This window comes from Mobula hypostoma, chromosome 6 (genome assembly GCF_963921235.1).
Source record: "Mobula hypostoma chromosome 6, sMobHyp1.1, whole genome shotgun sequence".
Classification (NCBI taxonomy): domain Eukaryota; kingdom Metazoa; phylum Chordata; class Chondrichthyes; order Myliobatiformes; family Myliobatidae; genus Mobula; species Mobula hypostoma.
In genome coordinates, this window is record NC_086102.1 from 193,114,538 (window position 1) to 193,131,548 (window position 17,011).

At 43.7% G+C, this 17,011-nt stretch overlaps 1 protein-coding gene across 3 annotated transcripts in view; it reads left to right on the top strand.

The window, feature by feature from the left end:
• Positions 1-17,011, top strand: part of slc15a2 (solute carrier family 15 member 2) — a 243,672-nt gene that overhangs the window by 171,328 nt on the left and 55,333 nt on the right. For 2 of the 3 annotated variants that reach the window (XM_063052514.1, XM_063052515.1), the window contains 3 exons: positions 5,164-5,245; positions 6,586-6,711; positions 13,975-14,139. In XM_063052514.1, the coding sequence (XP_062908584.1) occupies positions 5,164-5,245; positions 6,586-6,711; positions 13,975-14,139 (373 nt within the window). The remainder of the gene's footprint in view (positions 1-5,163; positions 5,246-6,585; positions 6,712-13,974; positions 14,140-17,011) is intronic. The other variant, XM_063052516.1, reaches the window with a different exon arrangement.

A 17,011-nucleotide genomic window follows, 5' to 3' on the forward strand; every position in this document is an offset into this window, starting at 1 on the left:
CGGGACGTATTCTGCATGGAGGTTGGTGACCAGTGGTGTGCTTCAGTGGTCTGTTCTGGGACCCCTTTTCTTTGTGATTTTTATAAATGACCTGGATGAGGAAGTGGAGGGATGGGTTTGTAAATTTTCTGATGACACAAAGGTTGGGGGTGTTGTGGATCGTGTGAAGGGCTGTCAGAGGTTACAGCAGGGCATTGATAGGATGCAAAACTGGGCTGAGAAGTGGCAGACGGAGTTCAACTCAGTTAAGTGTGAGATCGTTCATTTTGATAGGTCAAATATGATGGCAGAGTATAGCATTAATGGTAAGACTCTTGGCAGTGTGGAGGATCAGAGGGATCTTGGGGTCTGAGTCCATAGGACACTCAAAGTTGTTACGCAGGTTGACTCTGTGGTTAAGAAGGCAGACGGTGCATTGGCCTTCATCAACCGTGGGATTGAGTTTAGGAGCCGAGAGGTAATGTTAAAGCTATATAAGACCTTAGTTGGAGTCGTGTGCTCAGTTCTGGTCATCTCACTACCGGATGTATTTGAAACTATCAAAAGGGTGCAGCGGAGATTTACAAGGATGTTGCCTGGCTAGGGGAGTGTGCCTTATGAGAATGGGTTGAGTGTACTTGGCCTTTTCTCCTGGGAATGACATAGAGGTGACCTGATAGAGGTGTATAAGATGATGAGAAGCATTGATCATGTGGATAGACAGAGGCTTTTTCCCAGGGCTGAAATGGCTAACATGAGAGGGCACAGTTTTAAGGTGCTTAGAAGTAGGTACAGAGGGGATGTCAGGGGTAAGTTTTTTACGCAGAGAGTGGTGAGTGCGTGGAATGGGCTGCTGATGATAGTGGTGGAGGTGGATACGACAGGGTTTTTTTAAGAGACTCCTGGATAAGTACATGGAGCTTAGAAAAATAGAGGGCTACGGGTAACCCTAGATAATTTCTAAAGTAAGTACATGTTCGGCACAGCATTGTGGGCCGAAGGGCCTCTATTGTGTTGTAGTTTTTCTATGTTTCTATAAACGACAATTGTCTCTGCTGTCATCCCTGTGGCACTGCTTGAGTCACAGACCTGCAAACGGAGAAGCAGCCACAAAGCAAATGTCTTCTGCACTTTATTACCTCATCTTGAATGCTGAGCAATTGAACCTTCTTTACCAGCCTCCCATGTAGGATCTTGTCAAATACCATAAGACTGTATGACCATAAGATATATGAACAGTATTAGGCCATCAGGCCCATCAGTATTGCTCCACCATTTCACCATGGCTGATCCAATTTTCATCTCAGCTCCAATCTCCTGCCTAGTCCTCGTATCCCTTCATGCTCTGACCAGTGATGGGTCTTTCAACCTCTGCCATTAAGATACATAAAGACTTCTCATCCACAGCTGCCTGTCACAAAGAATTTCACAGGTTCAGCACGTTCTGGTTAAAGAAATTCCTCCTCATCTCCGTTCTAAAAAATCACCCCTCTATTCTGAGACTGTGTCCTCCGGTCTTAGACTCTCCCATCATGGGAAACATCTTCTCCACGTCCATTATATTAAAGTCTTTCACCATTGGATAGGTTTCAATGAGATTGCCTCTCATTATTCTGAATTCTAGTGAATCCAGACACAGCCATTGCATGTTTTTCATATGACAAGCCATTCAATCCTGGAATCATTTTTCTGAGCCTCCATTGAATGTTCTGCAGTTTCTGCACATCTTTTTTAGGGCCCAAAACTGCTCACAATACCCCAAATGAGGCCTCACCAGTGCTTTCTAAAGTTTCAACATTACATCCTTGCTAGTCCTCTTGAAATGAATGTTAACATTGCATTTGCCTTCCTCACCACAAATTCAACCTGCAAATTAACCTTTTTGGGGATCCTGCACAAGGACTCCCAAGTTCCTTTGCACCTCAGATTTTTGTATTTTCCCTCCATTTAGAAAATAGTCAACACTTTCATTTCTTTTACCAAAGTGCATGTCATTATACTCCTTGACACTGTATTCTATCTGCTGTTTCTTTGCTCATTCTCCTAATCTGTCTGAGTACTTCCGTAACCTCTCTACTTCCTCAAAACTACCATCTCTCTAACTATCTTCACATCATCCTCAAATTTTGCAACAAAGCCATCAATGCCTTTATCCATATCATTGATAAATAATGTAAAGAGAATCAGTCCCAACAGAGACTCCTGTGGAACACCACTACTCACCACAGTAGCAAACCAGAAAAGGTTCTCTTTATTCTCACTGTTTGTCTCCTGCCAATCAACCATTGTTTTATCCATGCTAGAATCTTTTCTGTAATACCATGGGCTCGTAGCTTGTTAAAGAGCCTCATGTGTGGCACATTGCCAAAGGCCTGCTGAAAAACCAGGTACACAGCATCATCCAATTCTCCTTTGTCTGTCCTGCTTGTTATTTCTTCAAAGAACTACAGCAGATTTGTCAAGCAAGATTTTCCCTTGAGGAAACCATGCTGACTATGGCCTATTTTATCATGTGCCTCCCCATGTACCCTGACACCACATCCTTAACAATTGAGTCCATCATCTTCCCAACCACTGAGGTCAAACTAAATAGCCTATAGTTTCCTGTCTTCTGCCCCTCTCTCTGAGTGGAGTAACATTTGCAGTTTTCCAGTCTTCCAGAACATTTCCAGAATGTAGTGATTCTTGAAAGATCAATACTAATGCCTTCATGATCTCTTCAGTCACCTTTTTAAGAACCCTGGGTGAACACCATCTCGTCCAGGTGACTTATCTACCTTCAGACTTTTCAGTTTCCCAAGAACCTTCTCTTTAGTAATGGTAACTTTATGCACTTCATGACCCCTGACACCTGGAATTTCCACCGTACTGCTAGTGTCTTCTATAGTGAAGACTGTCACAAAATACTTATTCAGTCTGTCCGTCATTTTGTTGTCCCCAATTACTATCTCGAGCATCCTTTTCCAAAGGTCTGATATCTACTTTCACCTCTCTTTTACGTTCTTTGTATCTGAAGAAACTTTTGATATCCTCTTTAATATTATTGGCTAGCTTACTTTCATATTCCATCTTCACCTTCTTGATGACTTTTTAGTTGCCTTCTCTTGGTTTTTAAAAGCTTCCCAGTTCTCTAACTTCCCACTAATTTTTGCTCTATTACATACCCTTTTGTTGTTTTTGACTTCTCTTGTCAGCCACGGTTGTGTCATTTTTCCTTTAGAATACTTCTTCCTCTTCGGGATATATATCCTATGCTTTCCAAATTGCTTCCAGAAATTCCAGCCATTGTTGCTCTACCATCATCCCTGCCAGTGTTCTTTTCCAATCAATTCTGGTCCAATCCTCTCTTATGTCTCTGTAATTCCCTTTACTCTACTGTAATACTGATACACCTGACTAGTTTCTCCTCAAATTTCAGGGTGACTTGGATCATTTTATGATCACTTGACCTCAAAGGGTACTGGTTCATTGTGCAATACCCAGTCCAGAGTAGCTGATCTCCTAGTGGGCTCAACCAGGAGCTGCTCTAAAAAACCATCTTGTCAGTACTCTGGAAACTCCCCCTCCTGGTATCCAGCACCAGCATGATTTTCCCAATCTATCTGCATATTGAAGTCTCCCATGATGATTGTAACATTGGCTTTTGCAATGCATTTTATATCTCTGGTTGTAATTTGTAGGCCACATTCCTACTCTTGGTTGGGTGTCTGTTCACAACTCCCATCAGGATCTTTTAACCCTTGCAGTTCCCTAGCTCTATCCACAATGATTCAACATATTCCGACCCTATGTCACCTCTTTCTAATGATCTGATTTCATTTTTTACCAACAGAGCAATGTCTCTCTCTCTCTACTTTCCTGCCTGTCCTTTCGATACACTGTGTATCCTCAGACATTATTCTTCCAGCTCTAATCTTCTTTCAGCCATGATTGAGTGATGCCTACAATATCACATCTGCCAATCTGCAACTGTGCTGCAATTTCATCTACCTTATTCTATATACTACATGCATTTGAATACAACATCTTCAGTCCTGTATTCACCCTTTTCAATTTTGTCTGCCTTTTACGTTGCAACTCATCCTGTTGTCTGCAATTTTGCTCTATTAACAGTCTCTCCTCACTACACATTGCATTGCCTCTGTTTGTGAACCAGCTATCTCATCTTCAGCATTATTATCCACCTTTCCTACGATACTTCTTGCATTGAAACATAGGCAACTCAAGACACTGGTCACACCGTGCTCAATCTTTTGATTCCTAACTTTTTCCAAGGTCTAACCACATCTGCCTCTACAATTTCTGCACCAACTGTTCTGTAGTCTAGTTCCCACCGCACAGCATTAATAAACCTTCCCTCCAGTTCGGGTGCAAACTGCCCTTCTGTACGGGTCCCACCTTCCATGGGAGAGAGACCAATGATCCAAAAATCATATGGCCTCACTCCTACACCAACTCCTTAGCCACTAATTAAACTGTATAATCTTCCTAGTTCTGGCCTAACTAGCACATGGAACACATAGCAATCCTGAGATCACAACCCTGGAGGTCCTGCCCTTTCACTTAGTACCTAACTCCCTGAACACCCTATACCGAAGCTTGTCACTCTGTGACGTGCCTGAACTGTGACCACAACCGTCTGCAGTTACTTGTGCTCACGTGCAGAGCCATTGCCATACCAAGCCATTATGAACTCAGACACAATGACTTCTACGGCATGATCCAGATGTGGAGTTTTCACGTTCTACCCAGAAAGTAATCCAGTTTCCTCTCACTGCCTGGATTTTACCACTGATCTATGAAGCAGTGGCCCATTAACTTACCAGCCCTCAGTCTCTGGGATGTGTGAGCAGACCAATCCTCACATCTTCAGCATGTGGGAGGGAGCCAACCCACATATCTCCGGGATGTAGGAGGAAAACCAACCCTCATCTCAGGGATGTGGGACGAAATCAGAGCACCGGGAGGGGATCTTACCCTGTCACAGGCAGAGCGTGCAGCCTCCACACAGGGCGTCACCGAGTTCAGGATAGAACCTGGATATCTGGTGCAGCAAGGCAGTGGTTCTGCTTGCTGCACCACAAGGCCTGAGTTGTTCTCCATCCTAGTGACATCCTCCTGCCCTAGTTGCCAGACTTGCGTTCCTCCCCACTGACCATTTTCCTTCCTCTCCTTCCTGCACAGGCCCTTGCGGCGAATGACAATTGGAATGATGCTGGCTGCCCTCTCATTTGTCACTGCGGCTATTGTGGAGCTGCAGGTGCAGGTTGGTGTGAACAAGAGACTCCTGCCCTCCAATCCCTCCACCCAGCAGACCCCCACTTCACCAGCTAGGACAAGTAGTCACGTTTGGTTTCTAGTTTGATTTATGTACCAAGATACAGTGAAAAGTTTGTCTTGTATACTGTTGATATAGATCAGACCATTATGCAGTGCATTGCAGTAGAACAATGTAAAACCATAACAATAAGCGCAAGATCAATAAGAGATAGATTGTGGGGTCAAGCAAGAGTCAGAATCAGAATCAAGTTTATTATTGCTGACCTTAATGGTGAATCCCATCTTCTGCTAAGTGGTCCTTTCAGATGTTTGAAATTTGGTGTTTTGCTGCAGCAGTGCAATGCAATATACAGTATAGATATTAAAAAGTCTATAAGTTATAAAAAGAAAAATAAGTAATGCAGAAAGAGAACAAAATAATGAGGTAGTGTTCATGGAATCAAAATTGATTCATAAATCCGAGGACAGAGGTGCAAAAGCTCATGGAGTCAGGAAGGAGGTGCAGGAGATACGGCATCTGTCCTCTTCACATTACTACCATTAGTGAGGAAGTGCAAGAGCATGAAGACACACACTCAGTATTTTAGGAACAGCTTTAGGGATATGGAGGGCTATGGTCCTGGTGCAGATTGATGGGAGAAGGCAGTTTAAATGGTTTGGCGTGGACTAGCTGGGCAAAAGGCCTGTTTCTGTGCTGTACCTTTCTATGGCTCGATGAGTTTTTTCCTTTCTGCCCTCAGATTTTTGAATGGACATTGATTCCATGAACACTACCTCACTATTTTGTTCTCTTTATGCATTATTTATTTTTTTCTTATAACTTTATAGTATTTTTTTAAAAATATGAGAAGAGGGCAGATTCTGTACCTCCTCCCTGATGGTAGTAATGCGAAGAGGACCTAACCTGCTGGGTGTTTCCCTCATTTTAGAGTCATATAGTCATAGAGAAGTACAGCACAGAAATAGGTCCTTCGGCCCATCTAGTACATACCAAACCATTTAAACTGCCTACTCCCATTAACCTGCACTGGGACCATAGCCTTCCATACCCCCGACCATTCGACTGATACGTTAAGAGCAAAAGGATTGCAACGGACAAAATTGGTCCTGGAAAATCAGAATGGTAATCATGTGTGGAGTCAAAAGAGATGGGGGAGATCTTAACTGCATTTTTTGCATCTGTATTTACCCAAGCAACACACAGACAGTCTATAGAAGTAAGGTAAAATGGCATCAACTTCATGGACTCCATGCAGATTGCAGAGAAGAGGGTGTTTCTGCATTCACTAATGTCTTTAAACAGATTGGTATCCTTTTTCTTTTCAGAACACTGTGGTCCCTGAGCCTCATGTTAATGAAAGCTATGTTCAGTTCCTAAACCTGGCTGATAAAAATGTTAGCATCATTCTCCAGGAACAAAATGGTTTCCCAGCCACGGTGGCACCTTTTCAGGTAATGTTGCCTCATCATTAGTGGACCTCAGAGACAGTGGGGAGCTTCAAAACTGTATACGATAGGACCTGACTGCACGTTCAGCTGATCTCCTCATTACAGGAAGAATGTTGAACTTTTTGAAAGTGCAAAGGAGATTTAGCAGGATGCTGCAAAGAGCAATGTCTTCTGAAAATAGGCTGAGTGAACTAGTGCTTTTCTCTTTAGAGTGAAGGAGGATGAGTGATGACTTGAGAAAGGTGTATAAGATGATGAGGATTTGTAGAACGGACAGTCAGCACCTTTTCTGCCAGAGCGGTAACGTTTAAAACCAGAGGGCATCATCTGAAGGTGATTGGAGAAGGTAAAGGGGAGATACCAGAGTTAGGTTCTTTTGTACCAAGAGAGTCGTGGGTACATGGAATGTGCTGCTAGGAATGGTGGTAGAGGTAGACACACTAGGGACTTGTAGAGACTCTTAGACGTTTCAAATTTGCTTATTGTCATTCTTCAGTACACAGGTGTAAAGGAGAAAGAAATTATTGTAATTTCAGATCTGATATCGCTTCAAAAACATAACAAGCATAAAGAACACAATAAAAAATACAGCAGACATAAATATAAAAGCGATCGTATAGGCACAAGGGCGATAGAAAATGAATGGTTACGAGGGAGGGAAGGGCTTGATTGATCTTGGAATAGATTAAAAGGTCAGGACCACATCATGGACAAAAAGGCCTGTACTGTTCTATACTCTATTTATCAGCAGGTCAGCTCAGGATGGGTATGGAACGTGTGATCGGACCTCCTTACTCAGCTCAGGTGGTACCTGGCTTGGATTTTAATCTTAAATCTGAGCAGGGTGGCTGAAATCCTGTTTCCATTCATTTTCCATTTCCTTCCTAGTCACACCTTGGCTTGTACTGAGAACTCACCGGTCACACCTTGGCTTGTACTGGGAACTCAGCAGTCACTGAGTTCTGCCACAGGAAACAGTTGAGGCCAGTTCATTGGCTATATTTAAGAGGGAGTTGGATATGGCCCTTGTGGCTAAAGGGATCAGGGGGTATGGAAGGAAGGCTGGTACAGGGTTCTGAGTTGGATGATCAGCCATGATCATACTGAATGGTGGTGCAGGCTCGAAGGGCCGAATGGCCTACTCCTGCACCTATTTTCTATGTTTCAATGTTTCTACACCTTGGCTTGTACTGGGCATTCACCGGTCACACCTTGGCCTGTACTGGGAGCACTCTGGTCACATAGAGTGAAATGTTGTGGCATTGAGTCCACTCACATAAAATCCAGGCTGATACACACAGCAACAAGACTCTGCTAGATGCAATGTTGCAAATTGCGTGCTATACCAATCAACCCAGACCACTTGGCAGAATACCTCATCACAAGGCCTCAACAACAAGCAGTGAGACTTTGCCTGACTGATGGTGAGAGGGGTTCTCCCAGTGAGGTAATCACTGCACGCCTGGAGTATCACTCCCACAACGTGTTGCCTGCCAGATGACTGCAATGGGGAAGGGATAGTGCTCACATCTTTGTAGACTATGGGTTTGCAAAGGGGATCTAGAGAAAGATACGGTTCATCCCAAGCAGCTGTGCGACAGTGGACTCTTTGATCTACAGGCTGTTCCCAGGGACACACACAAAGACAAATGTAAGTACTACTGGCAAATCATCAACTCACCCTGACAGCTGTCATTTGGTCTGCCCAAAACTTTTTGGTCTGTCAGCACATTGAGTTGTTCATGAAGGAAATCTTCCAACTAGTACATTCCGGGCTGCAGGAGTACACACTGAGGGATGCACTGAAACTCGGTGCAGCCGATGCAAGGGCTCATTGGGGAGAGCCATGGTGTACGGTTCTTCTCTTGCTGGAGAGGAGGGGGCTGAGTTGGGGGGGTGGGGGAAGATGCCCCTCAATTATTGTTTTAGTATACTATCCCAGAGGGCCGCATGCATGGCAACAATGCAGTTGGTGAGTAGGAATGTAATAGGACAATCTGGGAAGTATTGACTTTGAATGAAAAGGCATGGAAAGATTTATTCTTGTAAATATTGCTTTACTATGAATACAGTTTATTTTGATTATTAAAAACATGCTTCACCAAGACCCTGCAAAGGGAGTGAAAGATCCAAAGCCTTTGTTCAAAAGATAGGGTCATGGGCCATTAGAAACAGGCAAAAGACAATAGGTTCAGGAGTAGGCCATTTGGCCCTTCAAGCCAGCACCGCCATTCACTGTGATCATGGCTGATCATCCACAATCAGTACCCCGTTCCTGCCTTCTCCCCATATCCCTTGACTCCACTATCTTTAAGAGCTCTATCTAACTCTTTCTTGAAAGCATCCAGAGAACTGGCCTCCACTGCCTTCTGAGGCAGAGCATTCCACAGATCCACAACTCTCTGGGTGAAAAAGTTTTTCCTCAACTCTGTTCTAAATGGCCAATCCCTTATTCTTAAACTGTGGCCTCTGGTTCTGGACTCCCCCAACATCAGGAACAGGTTTCCTGCCTCTATCCAATCCCTTAATAATCTTATATGTTTCAATCAGATCCCCTCTCATCCTTCTAAATTCCAGTGTATACAAGCCCAGTCGCTCCAATCTTTCAATATATGACAGTCCCGCCATCCCGGGAATTAACCTCGTGAACCTGCGCTGCACTCCCTCAATAGCAAGAATGTCCTTCCTTAAATTAGGGGACCAAAACTGCACACAATACTCCCGGTGTGGTCTCACCAGGGCCCTGTACAACTGCAGAAGGACCTCTTTGCTCCTATACTCAACTCCCCTTGTTATGAAGGCCAACATACCATTAGCTACCTGCATGCTTACTTTCAGTGACTGATGAACAAGGACACCTAGATCTCATTGTACTTCCCCTTTTCCTAACTTGACACCATTCAGATAGTAATCTGCCTTCCTGTTTTTGCCACAAAAGTCAATAACCTCACATTTATCCACATTAAACTGCATCTGCCCACTCACCCAACCTGTCCAAGTCACCCTGCATTCTCATAACATCCTCCTCACATTTCACACTGCCACCCAGCTTTGTGTCATCTATAAATTTGCTAATGTTACTTTTAATCCCTTCATCTAAATTATTAATGTATATTGTAAACAGCTGTGGTCCCAGCACTGAGCCTTGAGTCAAGCATGATTTCCCTTTCGTAAATCCATGCTGACTTGGACCTATCCTGCTACTGCTATCCAAATGTGCCACTATTTCATCTTTTATAATCGACTCCAGCATCTTCCCCACTACTGATGTCATGCTAACTGGTCTATAATTCCCTATTTTCTCTCTCACTCCTTTCTTAAAAAGTGGGATAACATTAGCTACCCTCCAATCCACAGGAACTGATCCTGAATCTATAGAACATTGAAAAATGATTACCAATGCGTCCACGGTTTCTAGAGTCACCTCCTTAGGTACCCTGGGATGCAGACCATCAGGCCCTGGGGATTTATCAGCCTTCAGTCCCATCAGTCTATCCAACACCATTTTCTGCCTAATGTGAATTTCCTTCAGTTCCTCTGTTACCCTAGGTCCTCTGACCACTATTACATCTAGGAGATTGTTTGTGTCCTCCCTCCTGAAGACAGATCCAAAGTACCTGTTCAACTCATCTGCTATCGCTTTGTTCCCCATAATAAGTTCACCCGTTTCTGTCTTCAAGGGCCCAACTTTGGTCTTAATTAGTATTTTCCTCTTCACATATCTAAAGAAGCTTTTACTATCCTCCTTTATATTTTTGGCTAGCTTATCTTCATACCTCATCTTTTCTCCCAGTATTGTCTTTTTAGTTATCTTCTGTTGCTCTTTAAAAGTTTCCCATTCCTCTGGCTTCCCGCTCATCTTTGCTATGTTATACTTCTTCTCTTTTATTTTTATACTGTCCTTGACTTCCCTTGTCAGTCACAGTCGCCCCTTACTCCCCTTAGAATCTTTCTTCCTCTTTGGAATGTACTGATCCTGCACCTTCTGTATTATTCCCAGAAATACCTGCCATTGTTGTTCCACTGTCATCCCTACTAGGGTATCTTTCCAGTCAACTTTGGCCAGCTCCTCCCTCATGGGTCCATAGTCCCCTTTGTTCAACTGTAATACTGACACTTCCGATTTTCCCTTCTCCCTCTCAAATTGTAGATTAAAACTTATCATATTATTGTCACTACCTCCTAATGGCTCCTTTCCATTATCAAATTTGGTTCATTACACAACACTAAATCCAGAATTGCCTTCTCCCTGTAGGCTCAAGCTGCTCTAAGAATCCATCTCAGAGGCACTCCACAAATTCCCTTTCTTGGGGTCCAGTACCAACCTAATTTTCCCAGTCTACCTGCATGTTAAAATCCCCCATAACAACCATAGCATTACCTTTGCGACATGCCAATTTTAACTCTTGATTCAACTTACACTCTATATCCAGGCTACTGTTTGGGGGCCTGTAGATAACTCCCATCAGGGTCTCTTTGCTCTTACAATTTCTCAGTTCTATCCATACTGACTCTACATCTCCTGACTCTATGTCACCCCTCGCAAGGGACTGAATTTCATTCCTCACCAACAGAGCCACTCCACCCCCTCTGCCCACCTGTCTGTCCTTTCCATAGGACGTATACCCTTGAATATTCATTTCCCAGCCCTGGTCCACTTGCAGCCATGTCTCTGTTATTCCTATAACATCATACTTGCCAATTTCCAACTGAGCCTCAAGCTCATCCACTTTACTTCTTATACTTCCTATCTAGGAATAATGGTGCACTGTTCCCTGAAGGTGTAGTCTCATGTGGATAGGGTGGTGAAGAAAGCTTTTGGTATGCTGGCCTTTATAAATCAGAGCATTGAGTATTGGAGTTGGGATGTAATGTTGAAATTGTACAAGGCATTGGTGAGGCCAAATTTGGAGTATTGTGTACAGTTCTGGTCACTGAATTATAGGAAAGATGTCAACAAAATTGAGAGAGTACAGAGCAGATTTACTAGAATGTTACCTGGGTTTCATCTCCTAAGTTACAGAGAAAGGTTGAACAAGTTGGGTCTTTATTCTTTGGAGCGTAGAAGGCTAAAGGGGGACTTGATAGAGGTATTTAAAATTATGAGGGGGATAGATAGAGTTGACGTGGATAGGTTTTTTCCACTGAGAGTGGGGGAGATGCAAACAAGAGGACATGAGTTGAGAGTTAAAGGGCAAAAGTTTAGGGGTAACGTGAGGGGGAACTTCTTTACTCAGAGAGTGGTAGCTGTGGGGAACGAGCTTCCAGCAGAAGTGGTTGAGGCAGGTTCAATGTTGTCATTTAAAGTTAAATTGGATGGCTACATAGACAGAAAAAGAATGGAGGGTTATGGGCTAAGTGCAGGTCGGTGGGACTAGGTGAGAGTAAGAGTTCGGCACGGACTAGAAGGGCCGAGATGGCCTGTTTCTGTGCTGTAATTGTTATATGGTTATATGGTTACTTCGTGCATTCATATATAATACTTCTAATCCATTACTCCCCTCAACCCAAATATTTCATGCCAACCAAAAAGCCCATTTAAGCCTGTGCTAATTAGTCATATAGCATAGAGTTGTATAGCTGCAGCCCAACACATCCATGCCAGTCAAGATGCCTGTCTGTTAATCCTTTTTGCCCACATTTCACCCATATCCACATACCCATCCAAGTGTTTTTCAGTGTTTTACCTGCTTCTCGCATTTCCCTTAGCAGCTTGCTCTATTGTGCGGATCTTCCTCTGGGTGAGAAAGTATCAGGCTCCTATTAAATCTTCACCCTTTCACATTAAACAACCCAGGGTAAAAGACTGATTGCATTATTAGGAACACGATTCATGACCGATCATCATTGGGTCATTACCACTGAAATGAAGATGATTGGTTGTGGGATCCTGGGGTAAGTATTTCACATTAGAAAGGTGACCACAATCCAATGGCTCCAAAGCACTTTAGGAGTTTTTGCTGGAGTTTGGAGCATGAAACAATCTGCTGGAGGAACCAGTGGGTCATCCAGCATCGGTGGAGAGAAATGAGTATCGCTATTGATTTATTATTGTCACGTGGACCAAGATAAAGTGAAAAGCTTATCTGTTCATACAGATCAGGTCATTGAGGTATTATTGAAGTAGATCAAGGTATAACAATAACAATGCAGAATAAAGTGTAAAAGCTCCCAAAAGAGTGGTGTGCAGATAAATGATAAAGTGCAAGGTTATAACAAGGTAGATTGTGAGACCTAGATTCCATCTTATTGTACAAGGAGCCCATTCAACAATCTGATAACAGTGGGATTGAAGCTGCCTTGACCTGGTAGTACGTGCTTTCAGGCTTTTGTATCCTCTGCCCAATGAGAGAGGAAAGATGAGAGAAGACCCTGGTGCCCATCCCAAGTTTCTTCCCCTTCCTCCCCCATCCATTTTCCCATCACCCACCCACCATATACCCTTCTCCTACTGTTCCCATCGGTCCTCCCCTCCTCCCTTATTTGGTTCCATGTTGCATCTTCCTGTCCTATCAGGTTCCATCATTTATAGCCCTTTGTTGCCTCCACCCATCACCTCCAAGCCTGTGTCACTATTTCCACTCTCCCTTCCTCCATCTGCCTATCACCATCTTCACCAGGATCCACCAATCACCTCCAAGCCTCTGTCATTATTCTTACTCTCCCTTCGTCCATCAGCTTGTCACCCTTCATCACTTGGTAAACAGAGTGAAGGCATTCAAGCTTTTATTTACTCATGCTAACATCTGCTTACATGTAGGAAGTAAGGAAAGTCTTAATGTGATGTTATAGGGTCTTGGTGAGACCATACTTGGAGTATTGTACACAGTTTTGGTTTTCTCACCAGGGAAGATGACCATAGAGTGAATGTCACAAAGATTGACAAAGCTGGTTGCAATTTGCCTTGGGATATTTACAACACCAGCTGTAAGATCAGGGTTCGATTCCCACCACTGTCTGTAAGGAGTTTGTTTGTTCTCCCCATGACCCCATGGGTTTCCTCAGGGTGTTCTGGTTTCTTGCCACATTCCAAAGACATGCGATTGGGATGAGTAAGTTACTGGTATGCTGTGCTGGCATCGGACGCCTGCTGCCATTTATGGGTTACCCCGCACAATCCTCGCTGATTTATTAGATGTAAATGATGCATTTCACTGTACGTTTTGACACACGTGTAACAAATAAAGCTACTCGTTACCCTATGCAGAAATAAGTTTTATTATATTGTCATGCTTAAAAAAATCTAAAATGATTCTTTTATGCCAGGATCCAGATGATTATATCAAGCTACAACTTAATTCTAAAAATCACTCGTTCATGTTTGATTTGAACTATGAAGGCAGGAAGACAGTTTGTAACCAAACTCTCAGTGAAACCTCAGCATACAGCATTCTGCTCTATAAAGAGGGTACAAACCTGGATTGCAGATTGGTAAGTAATAACCAGTAACCAGAACTTGCACACTTTAGCAAGGTCAGATCAGATCAGAATCAGAATCAGGTTTATTGTCACTGGTGTGTGTCGTGAAATGTGTTAACTTAACAGCAGCAGTTCAATGTAATACAGAATGTAGAAGAAAAAAAGATGATAATGAATAAATAAATCACTTACGGTATAGATATATTAAATAGATTGAAAATCGTGCAAAAACAGAAATAATATACATTAAAAAAGTGAGCTAGTGCTCACAGGTTCAATATCCATTTAGGAATTCGATGGCTGAGGGGAAGAAGCTGTTCCTGAATCGCTGAGTGTGTGCCTTCAGGCTTCTATACCTCCTACCTGATGGTAACAGTGAGAAAAGGGTATGCCTTTTTGATAATGGATGCTGCCATTCTGAGACACCTCTCATAGAAACACAGAAAACCTACAGCACAATACAGGCCCTTTGGCCCACAAAGCTGTGCCAAACATGTACTTACTTTAGAAATTACCTCGGACTACCCATAGCCCTGTGTTTTTCTAAGCTCCATGTACCTATCCAGGAGTCTCTTAAAAGACCCTATTGTATCCGCCTCCACCACTGTTACCGGCAGCCCATTCTACGCACTCACCACTCTCTGCGTAAAAAACTTACCCCTGACATCTCCTCTGTACCTACTTCCAAGCACCCTAAAACTGTGCCCTCGCATGTTATCCATTTCAGCCCTGGGAAAAACCCTCTGACTATCCACACGATCAATGCCTTTCATCACCTGATACACCTCTATCAGGTCACCTCTCATCCTCTGTTGCTCCAAGGAGAAAAGGCCGAGTGCACTCAACCTGCTTTCATAAGGCATGCTCCCCAATCAGGCAGCATCCTTGTAAATCTCCTCTACACCCTTTCTGTAGTTTCCATATCCTTCCTGTAGTGAGGTGACCAGAACTGAGCATAGTACTCCAAGTGGGGTCTGACCAGGGTCCTATATAGCTGCAACATAACCTCTCTGCTCTTGAAATCAATCCCACGGTTGATGAAGGCCAATACACTGTATACCTTCTTAACCACACATTCAACCTGTGCAGCAGCTTTGAGTGTCCGATAGACTTGGACCCCAAGATCCCCCTGATCCTCCACACTGCTAAGTGTCTTACCATTAATACTATATTCTGCCATCATATTTGACCTACCAAAATGAACCATCTCGCATTTATCTGGGTTGAATTCCATCTGCCACTTCTCAGCCCAGTTTTACATTCTATCGATGTCCCACTGTAACCTCTGACAGCCCTCCACACTATCCAGAACACACCCAACCTTTGTGTCATCAGCAAATTTACTAACCCATCCCTCCACTTCCTCATCCAGGTCACTTATAAAAATCACAAAAAGAAGTGGTCCCAGAGCAGATACCTGAGGCACACCACTGGTCACCAACCTCCATGCAGAATGTGACCTGTCTACAACCACACTTTGCCTTCTGTGGGCAAACCAGTTTTGGATCCACAGAGCAATGTCCCTTTGGATCCCATGCCTCCTTACTTTCTCAATAAGCCTTGCATGGGGAACCTTATCAAATGCCTTGCTGAAATCCATATACACTACATCTACTGCTCTACCTTTATCAATATGTTTAGTCACATCCTTAAAATATTCAATCAGTCTCGTAAGGCACGACCTGCCGTTGACAAAGCCCTGCTGACCTAATCATATTATGCCTCTCCAAATGTTCATAAATCCTGCCTCTCAGGATCTTCTCCATCAACTCACTGGTCTATAACTTCCTGGGCTATATCTACTCCCTTCCTTGAACAAGGGTACAACATCTGCAACCCTCCAATCCTCTGGAACCTCTCCTGTCCCTATTGATGATGCAAAGATTATCACTCAGCAATCTCCTCCCTCGCCTCCCACAGTAGCCTGGGGTACATGTGATCTGGTTGGCACAGGTTTTCAGAGCCTTACTAGGTACTCCATCGTGACCTTCTGCCTTGCGAGGATTCACTCTCTTTAAAGACAGCGTAACATCGGCCTCTGAGACAGAGATCACAGGGTCATCAGGTGCAGCAGGGATCTTCACAGCTGTACTTATAAAGGGCATTGAGTTCATCTGGTAATGAAGCATCGCTGCTATTCATACTCTGGGTTTCACTTTGTAGGAAGTAACATCTTAGAAACCCTACCAGAGTTGTCGTACATCTGATGTTGCCTCCAACCTCATTCAAAATTGATAAGCCCCATGGTGAATGTTGTTAAGCTAGTCTATATCATTCCAGCAGAGGAAAAGCTCAAGGCTGTTCTCAGGGTCTCCTTAAAAAGATACAGTATCTTCTCTAACTCCTGGTCAGCAATCATACTTTGACTTTCGAAAGACAGCCTTTGACACAGTGCAGTGCTGGACCAGGGAGCTGCACTTCACTATTTCACCACTGGAGGGTAGTGTGATGCAACTTGCCACTGAAGGACTGCAATTCTCCACACCAACACATGGGGGCGTTTACTCCTCCACCACACTGCAGATGGATGAATGGTTCTTGTTCTGATTGGTGGGTGATGTGACACAGGGATCAGCGCTGGGGGCTCATCATCTCATTGACGAAGGTAACGGCAAGTATGCTGATGGTAAAGGAGGGAGCTGTCAGAGAGGAATGGTTAGTGTATGAGTTAACAGGACAGTGTGTGTTTGAGAGGGAGAGTGTGTAGGACAGAGGGAGAGATTGTGTAGGTGAGAGGGTCAGTGTGTGTGAGAGAAGGAGAGACTGTAGGAGAGAGGGTCAGTGTGTGTGTGAGGGAGAGATTGTGTAGGTGAGAGGGTCAGTGTGTGTGAGAAGGAGCGACTAGGAGAGAGGGTCAGTGTGTGTGTGAGGGAGGGATTGTGTA